At 41.2% G+C, this 15,981-nt stretch overlaps 1 protein-coding gene across 1 annotated transcript in view; it reads left to right on the top strand.

Annotated features, from left to right (window-relative positions):
* Nucleotides 1-15,981, top strand: part of SLCO5A1 (solute carrier organic anion transporter family member 5A1) — a 76,065-nt gene that overhangs the window by 29,904 nt on the left and 30,180 nt on the right. The window contains exons 3-4 of the mRNA XM_039569628.1: nucleotides 4,186-4,318; nucleotides 10,447-10,667. Of these exons, the coding sequence (XP_039425562.1) occupies nucleotides 4,186-4,318; nucleotides 10,447-10,667 (354 nt within the window). The remainder of the gene's footprint in view (nucleotides 1-4,185; nucleotides 4,319-10,446; nucleotides 10,668-15,981) is intronic.

The following is a 15,981-nucleotide window of genomic DNA, read 5'->3' as shown; positions in this document are numbered from 1 at the left end:
GAAGATGATTTATGGTTTGGAGTAGAGCTTTAACTCTTAACGGAATGTACATTACGTCTGTTTTATCATGGGAAAGGACATATTACTGCTATTTTACTGCATAGCTTTTTATGACTTAGAAATAGTAAGGCAACTTGCAAGTATAAGCACCAGTCAGACTTACAGCTATGAGGTTGTAAGACAAATCCTGGATTTCCTTAGGTGCAGTTTAAAAAATCATCTGGGTACTGTGCATCCTGCCTCAGCATCACAGTACTCCAGCATGTCCCCTGATAAAAATGCTTGTTATTTCCATTGAAAGTTCTTGGCTGTTAAATCTGTGCAATTCCCTGGGTCAGTGTCCCAGATTATGGCCTGAAGAGGGAGGACCAAAAAGAGTTAGCTGAAATCCCTGGCAGAAGGCTGAAAGGAAGGTGCTCGTACATCATCTACATGTTTTTGAACCTTTTTCATCCAAAAGTTGGAGCCCTTGTGATGACCTCCTACACCCTTCTAGTGTTCAGAGTAGAAAAAGTTCTGAAACTATTCTCCATAGGATTTTTTATTTGTGAAGCAGGTACACTTTTGATGACACCCTGATTGAATCTGTTTCCAGTTTAGTTTCCATTCCATATCATCCTGGTGGCCTACTTGGAAATCAAAACCGTCTTTATTCCTGAACATAGCCGTGAGGGCTGTGACCAGAATTTTAAGGGTCCCAGACCCTTGAGTAGCCTGCCAGGGTGACTTATGGAGCTGGTTTGCCCTTCACTTCCACAGCACGGTTTAAAAGTTTGGGGCAGATTCTTTCAAGTACCTAATTTTGAAATACCAAAATGTTATGCTTGTTGTGCTCTGTGTTTAGTCCCATTTATAAGTCTAAAACAGTTTCTTGCACTTGGTGTCCAATTTCTGATAGTGACCATAATTAGATGCTGAAAGAGAGGCTGCAATGTATCTTAAAATGGCAATTTTAAGAACTTACCTGTCATGTTTCCTCCTGCCGTTGACCAGGAACATGGAGGCTCTGTGTTTTCTGAAAGACTCAGAAAGTGACATTTTGCCTGTAAGTTTATTAAAAAGAAATACATCTTGAAGCCTGAACAGCATATAGTAATTTTAAAATACCGCTGAAATTGTTGGCAGCATTTCTTCCTCTAAAGGAGAACAGTGTACAATGTTATTTTTATCTTAATTGTGCAGTGTTTCTGCTTACAAGGAAAACCCTCTGAAGTTTCCAGGTGTACAAAATACACTATTTGTGTAGTGATTTGAAACCTAAGCAGTTGCTGCATTTTGCTGCTTTCAGTGGTGGAACTAAAGCTGAATTAATTCAGTATAAGTATTTTTTCTGAATACTGAAGTGAATGGATTAGGTCAGTCTTTTGCTCCCTTTGTGTTTCCTCTCTAAAGATTTTAGAGATCTGAGTTTGCTGTAGTTGTCTGAATCAATTTTCCAAGCAAACATTTGTAGAACAAAATTTATTACTGGTTGTGGGAGTGTGGATATAGTTTTTTGTTTGTTGGGGTTTTTTTTCTCTGCTCATTATGTGAATTTTGAAAATAACAGTTACTGTGGGATTTATCTAACCACTTGCTGCTAAGGAGCAGAGTTTCAATGTCTGATGGAGCATTTTAGGCATACAGAGAATTGTTTACGATCAATTCAGTAGGGAACATGGCTGGAATAAATTTAAATAGTGAACACAGTTCTGAAAACCATTATGTATGTGAAAGGGACTTCAGCAAAATCTATTTATTCAAAACTGCAGTTTCATCAAAACAAAATAAGTGTTTTCAAAAAATGACTTAAAAGTGATAAAACTGTGTAATCAATTTGTGGTCTGGAAGCATTTTTTAGTATTGGCAGTTTTACCTTTTGTGGTAGCTTCTGTGATTTTTTTTTGCTGCAATATAGTTCTCTTTTTACTTGTGAGAATGCTCTTTTTCTTCATTCTCTTATTTCAAAACATAAGATGGAAATGTGCAAGTTATTTTGGTTTAATCAGGCGGATTTAGTGATTTCTTTTTGCTTATTTTATCCATGAGATATAATTTACTGTAACAGGTAACATGGAAACTCAAGCCGTAACCACTCAGTTACGCTTCTTCAGCTGTTGCAGTCTAGGATTCAGCATGTCTGATTGAGGATGGGACCAAAAAGGATGGACTCTGCATACTGCTGTTGTGGACAGGCACTGGTCCAGTAACCATCTGGACCTAGAGAGAAAATTACAGGGAATTAGATAATCAGGTCTTTCATGTGCTGCTAGAGAATCTGCAGCAGCTGAACAAGTGTTGCTGTGCTGGAGCCTGGGTTTCGGTGGTACAAGATATGTGAGTGGACAGCAGAGACCAACCCTTCTGGCCTCTTGCCTTTTATACCTACAGCCAGACCTATGGGAAGCAGGGCAGAACCATCTTAAAAGGAATGGGTACTGCAGGATATAGTAAGGGAGGAAAGAGATATTGTAGGGGAATGGAATGGAGTGGGATAGAACAGAGCATTTCAGTTGGAAGTGACCTACAATAATCATTTGTCCAACTGGCTGACTGCTTTGGGGCTGATCAGAAGCTAAAACCTGTTACTATGGGCAATTGTCCAAATGCCTGTTGAACACACTGACAAGTCTGGCACCTCCCTAGGAAACCTTCACAAGTGTTTGACCTCCCTCTCCATAAAGAGATTTGATCCTTCCTAAGATCCAGTGTAAACCTCCCCTGGTGAAGCTTTGAACCATTGCCATGTGTTCTGTCACTGGATACAAGAGAGAAAAGATCCACTCTTCAGGAAGCTGTAGAGCAATGAAGTTGCCCCTCAGTTTCCTTTTCTGCAAACTAGACAAGCCCAAAGTCCTTAGCTGCCCCTCACAGGTCATTCCTTCCAGCCCTCTCGCCAGCTTTGTTGCCCTTATCTGGACATATTCAAGGACCTTCACATCCTTTTTAAATTATGGTGCCCAGAAGTGCACACAGTGCTCCAGGTGAGGCTGCAGCAATGCTGAATACAGTGGGATAATCACCTTCTTGAGGAGCTGGTGGTGCTGCGTTTGATGTACCCCAGCATGGGGTTTGCCCTGTTGGCTTCCAGGACACGCTGCTGACTCTTGCTGTGCCTGCTGCCAGCCAGCACCCCCAGATCCCTTTCTGCAGAGAGGCTCTCCAGCCACTCCTCTCCCAGTTTATACTTGTGCCTGATATTAGTCCATCCCAGCTGCAGAATCTGGTATTTTAACTTGTTAAACTTCATGCCATTAATCACTGTCCAGCATTCTGGTCTGCGTAGATCCCTCTGCAAGCCTCTTGTCCCTCCAGAGAGTCAGCAGCACCTCCCAGTTTGGGATCATCAGCAAATGATGTGCTGATGGTGGATTCAACTCCTGCCTGCAGGTTATTGGTAAATGTGTTGAACAGAACTGGCCCTAGAACTGACCCCTGGGGAACACCACTGGTGACCAGTTGCCAGCCACATGTAGCCCCATTCACTGGAACCCTTTGAGCTCTGCCCTTCAGCCAGTTCTTCACCCAGCACTCATCCCCCACAGCTGGACAAGTTGTCCTGAAGGATGCTATGAGGGACAGTATCAAAAGCCTTGCTAAAATCCTGAAAAAACACATCCATCACCTTTTCTTCATCCACTGGGTGGGTGCCCTTACCATAGAAGGATATCAAGTTAGTTAAACAGGACTTTCCTTTTGTGAACCCATGTTCTGTCAATCTCTGAAATAGGAATATTTGATTTCTTAAAATGGACCATTCTTTTATACACAGTATTACACTAATGGTAACTAAATTAGAATGTTGTATTTTGTTCTTTGATTACAATTTTTATTTTTTGCTTTTCTTTTTACCTGCCATTAGTTAGACCTTTTTTTAATTTATGTGTTAAATAATTTTGATTTGATTTAAAGGAAATGTTACCAAGTAGGAACAATTTTATGCAAGTCAAGTATGCTTTCCATCCAGAATATCAGAATAATGTATATTTGCATAATTTGACTGAAAATGTACAAAAAGCAGTAATTTTCTCACTAATATGTGACTTAGGCAGAAGTTGTTGCCTTCATTGCGAAAAAGGTCCGTAAAAGTTTTAGGGTGCAGAACTTCTTGTTTAAAGAAGCATCAGTTACTTTGTGGTTTTATGTGTAAATAAACAATGAAAGATTAATTTTATTGATGTATGACTGTGACCTTTATTTCCTCAGCCATCATGTACGTAATGGGAGCACTTGGACCTGCAGCTGGATACTTATTAGGAGGACTTCTTATTGGTTTCTACGTTGATCCTAGGACAACTGTGTATATTGACCAGAGCGATCCCCGATTCATTGGAAACTGGTAAGGCTCAAGCATTTTTCAAAACTATTCTCTCAGTTGCTGGTAGGGAATTAAGACAGGTTGGAAGATTTTATCCCTTGAGGACTTGTTTAAGGTTGTAGGAGGCAGAGGAAGATGATGTTTCTGTTGATTACTACACACTAGCCTCTGACAGAGGAAGAGTTTGCCACAGGAGTGCACAGGAACAGTCCATGGAAAACCCCCAACTTTTGGCTGTTCCAGGACTGTCCCTGACCACAGTGGGCACTGACTGACAGTGCTCAGCACAGGGATGGCAGGGCAGGATACTGTTATTGCAGGAGGCCATGGAGGATCCCTGCTGCCCAGAACCAACCCCTTCCTACCCGAAGGTGGATTAATCTCTTCTTTGGTTTTCCAGACGAGGCAGCAGGAAACATGGAACTCTGTTACCCAGATGAGAAACAGTAGACTTCACTGATCTTATTTCAGGTGAAGGAGATAGGATGGGTCAGAATATGCCCTTTCCAGTCTTTGTTTCTCAGGGTGATGGCTTGTGTTTAGGCAGCAGATGCTGTAAACCAACACATTATTCTCTAGTAAGGAGTAGGCTTGCAGCAGCACTGAGATGTAGCAGCTGGAATTGTTAGTTGATGTCTTCAGGCAGCCTTCGAGATGTGGCCTCTTTGGAAATTTCTCTTGGAGGAAGTAGGTCTTGAGGAGCCTTTAACTGCCCTTTCTCAGATAAATCATAAATCAGCCTTGAAGTTTTCATGCAAGCCCAGAAAAAACCTGAAGTTCATTATGCCAGGAATTTGTCGGTGTAAGGTGCAGTGTCAGTTCTCATGCCCTGGGTTAGTGTTTGTCACTGTGCCATTGCAGTCAGTCTGTATCTGTTTCTGTTTATTCTGCAGTGATCTTTCCTGACAGTTTGATATGAAAAAATTGTCTCTTTGGAGTCTTCTTAAACCTTTTAAGATTTAGTCTTGCTTTATTTGTCTTACTTAGTCCAAGAGCATTGCTGCACAGGACTGTTTTGTTGAATTTTCAGTGAGAGAAAGGCAAAGCTGAGTGCTGAGTGCAGCCTTGGGGTTAACAGCTCTGTGCTGATTTATCTACTGACTTATCTCACTGAAGAGATCTGTTACGTGGGTGTGCAGCAATGTCAAAATTTGGACTATTTAGGATAAAAGATTTGAAATCAAAGCAAAATATTTTACATTCTTTGTAAAATTCCTACACTTCATGTGTTTCTAATTACTTGTCAGAACTGGTAATCAGAATCTGATCAGTACTTTTTGACAGAAATTGCGAACAGGCCCATAAATATATTTTTTAATTGAAATCAGTGGGGCTGTATAAATGTGGGATAAATTTTTGACTTTATCTATAACACAACCACTGATATAACTGAGTTTTAGCTTCAGCAAAAGTAAAATAGCCAAAGCAGCAAAGTCAGTAAAAGTTATTCAAAGTTTTCTTTTTCTATCATGTTGATTAAATCTGTAGGGTCTGGCTTTCCCTGAAGGGTATTCCAGGTCTTCTTATTTCTCTTTCATTTTTGGCTATGTCAGTTCTTTCTCTCTTAAAAATACTCTTCTAATAAAGAGTATCAACTGCTATCAGATCTCTGATAATTTGTTGCACAATCTGTGGTGGCCTCTCATAAAAGTTCAGTGGCGTTCATAACATTTGTGTCTTATTCTCTTTTCTCTTTCTGAGGCTATGTCTACCCATTAAAAGCAAGACTCCCATGGTGTGAGGGTTAAACCTTTGCCCCTTGCTACTCACTGACTGCCTGGTTGCAGAGAATTCATGAAGTGTAGACTTTCATTCCACTGAAATGTGTTTTCTGGGACTGTGACATTTTCTCCTTGCAGGGAAGTGCTGCGTAGTCAAGTTTATTTTTATTTATGCAATCTAACAATTTGAAATGTAAGAGTAGCCCAACACTTACTTCAGCTGACACACTTCAAAAGTATGGTTCAATTGTGATAAGTTAATGGGAAGTCATATATGAGATTTCTGAGTCTTGTTTCCTTTGAAGTGAATTAGTGTCTTTGATTCCTATCTTTTCTTTATTATAGCTGTAAGGTTCCTAATGGGACCCAATTTAACAGTTTCCATTGTTAAAGGAGGCAATGCTTACAGACAAAATAGGGAGTATAGCAACTATGATATATGGCTAAAATAAAAATAGTAATTTTTTTTTTCCTTAAGCTGTTCCTTTCTAGGAGGTATATTGCAGGACATGTAATTTGGTTTATCTCCTATGCAACACGGTAAAGTAAAATGGTTATTTTTCAGGGTTATTTCTGATCTGATTATTCCTTGAGTTTCACAGGACTTGGATTTCTGCTCCTGGGTTTTGCACACCTGGGCTTTCTGTAGGTGCTTTGGGCTAAATTGCAAGCCAGCTGTCTATGCCAGCTCATCAAATGTTTGAAAATGTTTTTTATTCAAATGTGGTAACTGTAGGGATATCTGTTTGAAATCATTCATCATGTTGTTGTCTTTGAGAACTGTTAATGTGCTATATAGGGATCTCATTAGCTTTGAAGTAGCCCCTGGCGGTCTGTCAGGTGCTTTGAATCAAATTTTCTTTTGCTGACACTTTTCTGAGTATTTTCCTAGTTCAGAATCTGTTTAATACTTGGATCTTCCTATATAGTCTTTCATCAACATTCCACTCAAGAAGTTTAAAGGAATTCCTTCAGCATTGTCTGGTCCTTCCTTAGCTTTAATTGCTTTATTTGAGGTCCTAGGGCTTGTGCGGATGCCTTTGAGGTATTCTTCTGCATATTTTCTTTGACTTTAGAAGACAGAAAATCAAGGGCTTTTAAAATTAATATAGCTCCTGTTCCGACCTCTCGATTTCCCATTGTAGGTGTCCTTGTTACTTTTGATACTGCCTTTTGTCTGTTTTCCAATTCTTTGATATTTCTCCAGGAAGTTGTGAAGTGTAGATGGTGAGATAATTGCATCCAGGGCTGCATTCGTGACATCTCCAGCATTTGGTATGCTGTCATAATGGTCTCTTTGGATTTGAATTTCATCTCATGCTCCATTACAGGCCCTGTCTCCTTTGCTGCTTCCTGCTGAGGGGGTGGTTGCAGATTTCTGTGTATTATTGCCACAGACTGTTTCTTTGATCAGAGCCTTTGCAGCTTCTGCCTTTGAGATCCTGCTACATTTTTATACAGACTCCGGATTTATTCCGTCTGACAGTGCTGACTAATCCTCCTAAAAGTCTGCTTTCTAATCCATGTATGTTATCAGCTAAAATGAATGGAGGATTTTCTGTTTACATAATATCAAAATTAGTCAAAACTTTCAGTCACTTATATTTGCCTTGCAAAAGCTTCCTGTAAGCTTCTAATAAAAATTGTGTTATACATGGGTGTTTATTTATTGTTTCCCTGTGTGTAATCACTTACCATACCAAGCACTGGATATGAATTTGTCTTCACTGAAAAATAAAGTTTGCAATATCTTTGCATTACAAATATGAGGCCAAATGCTTTTTGTTTCTTGTGCAAGTAATACTGTCTACTCAGAATTTAAAATGTTTAAAGTTTGAACAAATATATAATTAATAGTGCAAGGGTTGTACAAAAATATGTAAAAATTGTTCTCGTTTTGGGTTTGCATGGCAAGGTTTTAGTAGCAGGAAGGCTATAGGGGTGGCTTCTGTGAGAAGCTGCCAGAAGCTTCCCCTCTGCCTAAGTGAGCCAATGTCAGCCGGCTCCAAGAGGAGGCTAGCCAAGATTGAGACCATCAGTGGTGGTGGTAGCACCTTTGGGATAACATGTTTAAGAAGGGGGGAAAAAAAAAGACAGGTGCAACACCAGCAGCAGTCAGAAGAAAGTGGAATGAGAATATGCAATAGAAACAGCTCTGCAGACCCCCACGTCACTGAAGGAGGAGGGAGGAGGAAGAGGTGGAGGAGGAGGTGGAGGTGCTCCAGGTGCCAGAGCAGAGATTCCCCTGCAGCTAGTAGGAGCCTTTCGTTACATTTTCTCTCCCCTGTCCTGTCAAGGATGGGGAGTGATAAGAATGGCTTTGGTGGGCACCTGGCATCCAGCCAGGGTCAATGCACTGTGATTCTGGAAATTTGATTTCAAATGAAAAAGCTTTCATTGTTGTGGTTGGATATTATAGTAATGTGATTGACTTCACTGGAACTTCCAAGCACTAGGGTAGATTTGTGTGGTGGGTTGGCTTTGTCTGGCTGCTGGGTGCCCACCAAGCTGTTGTCTCACTCCCCTTCCTCAGCAGAACAGGGAGAAAATATGATGAAAAGCTCATAGATTGAGATAAGGACAGGGAAAATCCTCACTAATTTCTGTCATGGGCCAAACAGACTTGACTTGAGGAAATTAATTTATCGCCAATTAATAACAGAGTAGGATAGAAAGAATTAAAAAGAAATCTACAAGCGCTTCCTGCCTGCTCCTTCCATCTCCCAAAGCTCAGCTTCGCTCCTGACTCTTCTATATCCTCTGCTGGAGTGGTATAGGGGGTTGTGGAAAGGGGGTTGTGGTCAGTTCATAACACCTTGTCTCTGTTGCTCCTTCTCTGCTTCAGACAGTCTTTTACTAACTGCTTCAGCATGGGTCCTTTCCATGGGGTGCAGTCCTCCAGGAACAGAATGCTCCAGCGTGCAGCATCCCCCATGGGTGACATGTCCTGCCCAAAAACCTGCTCCTGTGGCAGCTTTTCTCCACAGGCCACAATTCCTGCTTGAGACTGCTCCAGCGTGGATTCTCCACAGGCTGGAGGTGGATACCATGGTCATGTTCTGGGCCTGCAGGTGAATCTCTGTGCCTGGAGACCCTTCTCCTCTTTTTCTCTTACCTTGGGTCTGCAGGGCTGTTTCTTCCATATTTTCTCATTCCCTTCACACAGTTGCTGTGCAGTGTTTTTTCCCTTTCTTAAATAAGTGAACACCAAAGTGCCACAAGCATTCCGATGGGCTCAGCACTGAGTAGTGGTGGATGTGGATCTGTTTTAAAACTGGCTGGAGTTGTCTCTGTCCAGCATGAGACAGCTCACAGTGTCTTCTCACAGAAGCAGCCCTGCAGTCCCCACTTTGCTACCAAAACCTTGCCATGTAAACCTGGTACAGTGAGATGAGTCTGTAGTGAAAACTGCACTTCCAGTATGTAAGAAGAACTCTGTGGGTGGATGTCCTTCTTTATGGAACCAGTTATGTGAGGCTATGTTTCCCTTAGTCTTTCACTGTTAGAACTCAGAGGAGAAATTACGTTATCTGACACTCTATCAGTGTTCTGGCTGCTGACTCTAGTTAACTCTAGAGTGCTTTCTAGTACAGCCCTTTTGCCCATCTGTGGTGCCATGGTGAAGTCCATGAAGCTTTTTGGCTGCAGGGAGGACAACTGTGTATGCCTGCAGCTGAAGAGTTCTGTTCTGTGTATCCCACACATTGTCCCTTCTGTGGGTACGTCCCAGGTCATTCCCTGAGAGCCAAGGGATCATTTTAGGGTTTTTTTTATATCCCAAATTTAAAAGACAGAGAGAGAAGGAAATTCTTTGTCAAAGCCATTTCAGGTTGCGATCACAACCCAACCGTATTTTGAGCATAAATCCTGGCATGAATTGTAGCACATCAGTTGTTTACAATCAGGCTTTGGGAACTCTTCAATTGTGAAGGGAGAACTGGACAGTCAGGGCAGTGAGAGGTAGGCACTGGAAAGCAGGCCAGATTTAGCCCTTGTGTATCTATCAGGACATTTTATTTTCTCATGCCATGGATAATTTTTCTGTGTTCTCCAGAGAAATACTATATTGTTTTACTAGGAATTATCCATGAAATGCTAAGTCAAAGTGAGTAGCTACTTCTCAGCACTTGGTACTGAATAATTACCAAAACTGAAAAATGGTGGGAACTTAAAGCTGACACTATTTAATAAAATTTGGTGGCTTCTGGATAAATACCTTTCAGTAAATAAGCCAACAGAAACATCTTCTGATTAAGGAATTTAGTGCAGTGAAGGCTGTCTCCCACTCCAATTCTTTACTCTTAGTGTCAGTTTTTCATATTTTGCAAATGTCTCTTTCCAGCCAGTGCAGCCTCTAATAGTCACTTTGATTTTTGATTTCATGTAATGTGTTTGCTTTTATTTCCATTCCTGTTTTCCTGGCATTAGGTGGAGTGGATTTCTCCTTTGTGCCATTGCAATGCTCCTTGTGATATTTCCCATGTTTACCTTTCCGAAAAAGCTCCCTCCTCGACATAAAAAAAAGAAAAAAAAGATGAATTCTGATGATGTTTCAAGTGATGATGACGTGATGAAGGAGAAAACAAGTAGCAAAACAGAAACAGACAGTTCAGTTTCTGCCTCTATGGGATTTGGAGAGAATGTTAAAGGTAAAGTTTGATTTTAATTTTTAAGTGCTTTAAATTTTGTATGTAGGGTCATCTAGGATTGTATGAGTGTAACTGAAGGCAGTTTTGACGTCCTATATTTGCTATTATCTTTTGCTATTGAGATTTTAATAGATGGTCATCCTCTAAAATGACAGAATGCAGCAATGATTGTGGGACATCCATTTTCTTCAATTGTCGATGGGTTTGTGTACCTCTAACAAACAGGTAGGCTATTTCCTATAGCTGTAGGACCCCTATTACCACATGTATTTGTGCACCTTAGAGTTCGTCATTGTCACACTTGCTTTATAAGCTGAATTTCATGGAATAAAGTGCTCTTCTACAATATAAGTGAAACAAATAGAAGGAATTCTGGTATGTGAGTTCAATTACATTCATGCATTTGGGTAAGTTCATAGAGAAAGATTACTTGTTTCATATTCCTTTCCTGTCTGTTTTGTACTGCAAGCTGTTTTCTGAAGGCTGAGACAAATAAAACCTGTGCTAATTTTGGAAGAAGAAGAGATCAAAAGATTGACAAGTAGCACAGATTTTTATTTTAATCAAGGAGTAACCATTAATGTAAAATCTAACAGTAAGTAATAATTATTGACAAATTGGGGAAGAAGGGCAGTGTTGCTACAAATTGATTAATGTGAACCATATACAATTTAAATGGACAGTACAGACTTAACAATGTCATAAAATTGAATAGTACAGGACAAGAGTGAATGTGCCTTAATGTCAATGTGTTGTCAGTGCTGTTGTGTCCTCCTTGGATTCTATAATGCAAATGCTGGTTTGTGCCATTTTGCGGTAGCCTGATAAATGCAGTGGGACTGGGAGAAACCATTAAATATCTATTGTACCATCAGATGTAATCTGAACTCAAAACTTTTGTTTGTTGAAGTAGACATTAGTGTTATTTTTTACTTGGATATTGGTCCAGGCTATAATGATTGACAGACTTTTTAATGACACATTTATGATCACTCTTTATGCTGAATAGACAAGGCTTAGCAAAAACAGCTGTTTTTAGACTAAATCCAGTGTAATTTTAAGTTATGTTTGCAACTACATATTGATTTGCTCTGCATTACATTTGCACTGTTTTTTTCAGGGTATCTAAAGTTACTGTTAATTTCTGCAGAAATAAAGAAAAAGAGGATACCAGAACTTTCTTGGGGTCATTTTATTAGCTTACAAATCAACTTCTTGATCAAGGTACAAAGCAAGCACAGAGCAAGCAAAGTGAACCTCAAATATCAGATCTTTCAGACTCGTTGTTGGCGAAGTAGTTGAAATCGTGGGGGAGAAGTAAGAAAAGCATGTTCCTTCCTCCTTTGAGGACTCTTTATTCTCCATATTTCTGAGTCCCAATGCATAATATTTTCTTGACAATCCATACAACTAATTGTGGGTTTTATTTGCCTTCAAACCTACTGGCTTCTGATTAGTGGAAGTAGTTCAGAGTTAACTCCTGTCAAGATTTTCTCAGTAACCTAGGGAATTGGGTGAGTCTAGTCTTTGCTGGGCTCCTTCCTAATCATTGCAGGCAGTGTCACAGCAGAGGGACTGCTTCACCGTTAGACGTGCCTGATAAAGATACAGGTATACAGACAAACTGCATCTGGGTGAGTTTGCTGATGGTGGTTGTCGTGGTTTGAAAGACAGGCGTCTGCTAAGGAAGGCAGGAGCCTCCCTTGGAATGGCAGATGCGACCCCCCTTACCTCCAAGTTATTATAAATTTGAAATCAAGGGGCTTTTAGGCGAAGATATGGGAAATAGGAATAACAGTTCTTTACTATTATATATCTATATGTGTATAACCAGTCAAACAAACAACAGTAACTCTGGCAGTAACAGCAAACAATCACAAACCCAGTCCCAGCCTTCTCGGCTGTCGGGCCCTTTCCCCTCGGGTGCAGTTCCGCTCGCAGCCGGCAGGGGCGCTGGCGGCTCCCGGTGAGCAGGGCAGGTGCGATGGTTCCCCCGCGGCTGCAGGGGGCGCTCCGGAGCGAGCTCGGGGAGCACGCGGCACCGGTGCCCTGGGATCCCGGGAAGGGATGGGACAAAGGCTTCACAAACCCCTGGGCAGTTGATCCCGGGCTCTCAGGAACAGCAGGCTGGAACGGCAGGGACGAGCACAAATCCCGGGTGGCAGATGAGATGTATCCAAATGGGGAACCCCCCGGAGGTCTGGGCAGGCAGAGCGAGCAGGGCTACAACGCAGCGAAGGCTCGAAGCAGCGGCGGGGGCAGGGTGGCCATGGCCCAGCTCCCAGCAGGGCAGGGAAGGCGGGCTTGGGATCCCAGGGTTTCTCTGGCAGAAGGAAAAGCAGCCAAAGAGAGCAGCCTCCCTCTCCGTGCAAACACCGGAGACCGACTGACCACACACCCAGGTGAAACAAAAGAGTAGCCAGATGGACCCCACCCGCAGTGGCTAGGTCTTTGTTTTTCTGAAGTACCCAGCAATTTGTCCCCCTAGCAACACGTATGGGGAAAATTCCTTTAACAGAAAAAAAAAAAAACAAACCAGGAGCGCTCCTAAAACCCCAACAGTGGTTCTCTGTTTTGATACATAATTTCACCTTCCAGGCCACTTTGTCCCTGCAGGCACAGCAGATACAGAAAAAACAAGTATTTGCTTGGGAGAATGTTTCCTAGGACTTTTTTTTCGGAAAGAAAAACTTATGTATGTCTTACTTTGGCAAGTGTTTCTTTGGCATGTATCTATCTAAAAGTATACTATACATTCTATAAAGTTCTATATTAATACATTAATGGCACTACCAAATTAGCGCTTTTACTATACAAAACTTTTAAGTTTCTCTAGGGGAGAAACTTCACCATGTGGAACAGTGAGAAGAAACATGCCAGAAAGATAGCAAGCGAGTTGAGATAAGCAGAAAAAAGTATTTTGCTATAAGCTGATAATAGCTTTCCCATTTGGTGTCATTTACCCTAGCTAGGAAGGCCTGCAGCAGGAATGCACTATCATTTAATTATTTTTCAGGTTTAAGTGGGCTTTATGGAATAAGATCATGCCTCAAGCTTCTCAGCTGAGGTAATTTTGTTTATAATGGGAAGGAAAAAAGGATCATATGTGTCTAAGTCATTTAGCATTGCTTCTTCTGAGATGCAGTGAACATTTTATACTTCCCATTGAATTTCAGAGCTTCATCTTTTTGTAGCACTATGGGCAGAAACTCCACTTAGGCAGTAGCCAGGAGACTGATGATTTAGTAGGTCATATCTTCTGTTCTGTACTAATAAATGTCAGTGATGTCATAGTCTGCCATGACAGAGGTCAGTGCCATCAAATCTCTGAAATCCATGCAGCTTTGGTAAGGAAGGTAACTGTTTTGTTCTTCCAGTATGATGTCATCTTACCTGGGAAGCCTGGCGAAATGATTTTTTTGTTGTTGTAACTTGTCCTAATTTCCTAATTAATTGTCTAGGCTAATGAAAAGGTATCAAAAAGTCATAATGAGAGTCTTTTTTTCTGCACTGACTGCCAGTATAGGCTGAAGAAATAAACCCAAACTGGCTCCATCTGCAAGTAGCCTCAAACTTCAGTGACCAGAGCTTTATTTTGGCCCATGGTAGAGCTGAGATCGGATAAAAATACAGATACAACTTTGCTTTTTCACATGTTTCAAGTTGCTAGGGCTTGGAATTCAGTCTTTTCTTACTTACGTTTCAAGTAGAAAATGTGGTTTGAAGAATGCTTCTGAGTCAGGTATCAAACGTATTAAATAAAACAGTAAGTAGGTCACAGGAGGAAGAAAATTGAATGTAGTTTATTGGGAAAAATAGAGGTAGTGTGGATTACATGAGCTAGAGGAGCTTTATAATGATGAAACTACGATTCAATCCCATACGTGCAGATACTACATGAATCTGAGCAGACAAAACTACTGTTCTCATTTATTATACCCTTCGGGTTTTGTACCATGGAAACTGTATGTGCAGTCCCTTTCATTTACTACTATAAATGAAACTTAATGTGCAATTGAATAAAGGAGCAGTGTAAAGAAAGCAAATGTATATATTTCTTAAAATAGGCTGATCTAATCTGAATTAAATAATTAATTAATTACATGTATTTTGTAGCCTTTGGGGTTTTTTTGTTTTGTCCCTATGTACGGCCCTTTCCTAAATGTAGAATATTCCCGTTTGCCTTTTCACATCTACCAGCTGTCGTATGCCTTTCTCAGTGAGTTCCTGTGAAGGACAGAGACAGGATAATAATGATTGTCAGAGTATCAGCAGACATAAAAGAAACTCCTGAGGGGCTCGTGGTTGCAGGATAAGCCCACTGAGGTGCTTTGCCAAGGATCTGGATTGGAGTTTCTGTGCTACCTGAAGATTGGTTGACAGAGATCAGAAGAGGAAGGGGAGGCAGTGCACTGTGTGTGGGGGGCGCTTGGTGGGCACTGTAAATGTCAGAGGGTTCAGCAGCCCACGGGCTGGAGATCCTGCAGTGCCACTGACCTTGAGCAAGGCGCTCCCCTCTCGTCCTTTCTTAGGCCGTCCTGAAGAGCTCAAAATAGAAAAGATTGGCATAGCTCCATGCAGTGATGAGCAGTGCTAACTGGAGCCTCGAGGACCTGCTCTAAATCAAATTTAAATAACTAATATTCATATCAAACTGGTTCTGAACCCCTCCACTCTTGATGGGATATTAGGGGCTATTCAACGATGCAGCCACCACCCAGGTGCTTAAGGCGTGTCCTGAGAGTTGAATGAGGTTGTTTAAATGGTGTGTGAGTAGATAATGAAGTGGCAAAATACTATTCTAGAGATTAAGTGATTAGCTCCATGCAGGATATATTTGAAGTAGTTGTGTGTCACTTTGCTAGTTTCCATTCTGATAAACAAACCAGAAATTCTGGCTCACATCTCGGCTCTGCTTTGTACTGCACAACAGTGGAATCCGCTCCTGAGAACCTCGGTGTGGAACCAGCCTTCTCCAAAGCTGCAGGCTTGGGTAGTGCTGTCCAGACTGGGAGCACTAGCAGAAGGAGGTCTTGTAGCTAGTATCTGCCTCACCCTTACAAGGGACTTTTCTGATGGGCTGCAAAAGGACAGGGCTGTAGACTGGGATGATTTATTCCCCTGATTGTATTCATTGCATTGCCTTGGGCTGGGTGTGCAGAAACAGGGATAAAAGAAACTATATTCAATGTTGAAAAAAGGAGGTGAAGTCAGAATTATTTGCATTTTTATTGAAATTCTGTTTACAGTGCTTTAAAAGTTGTGCTTAGAGAAATATTTATGAATACTTGTATTACCTGCAGATTTTTCATGT

This window comes from Corvus cornix, chromosome 2, assembly GCF_000738735.6.
Source record: "Corvus cornix cornix isolate S_Up_H32 chromosome 2, ASM73873v5, whole genome shotgun sequence".
NCBI classification, from domain to species: Eukaryota; Metazoa; Chordata; class Aves; order Passeriformes; family Corvidae; genus Corvus; species Corvus cornix.
The sequence above is the reverse complement of the archived record's forward strand: the minus strand, read 5'-3'. Positions and strand labels throughout refer to the sequence as shown.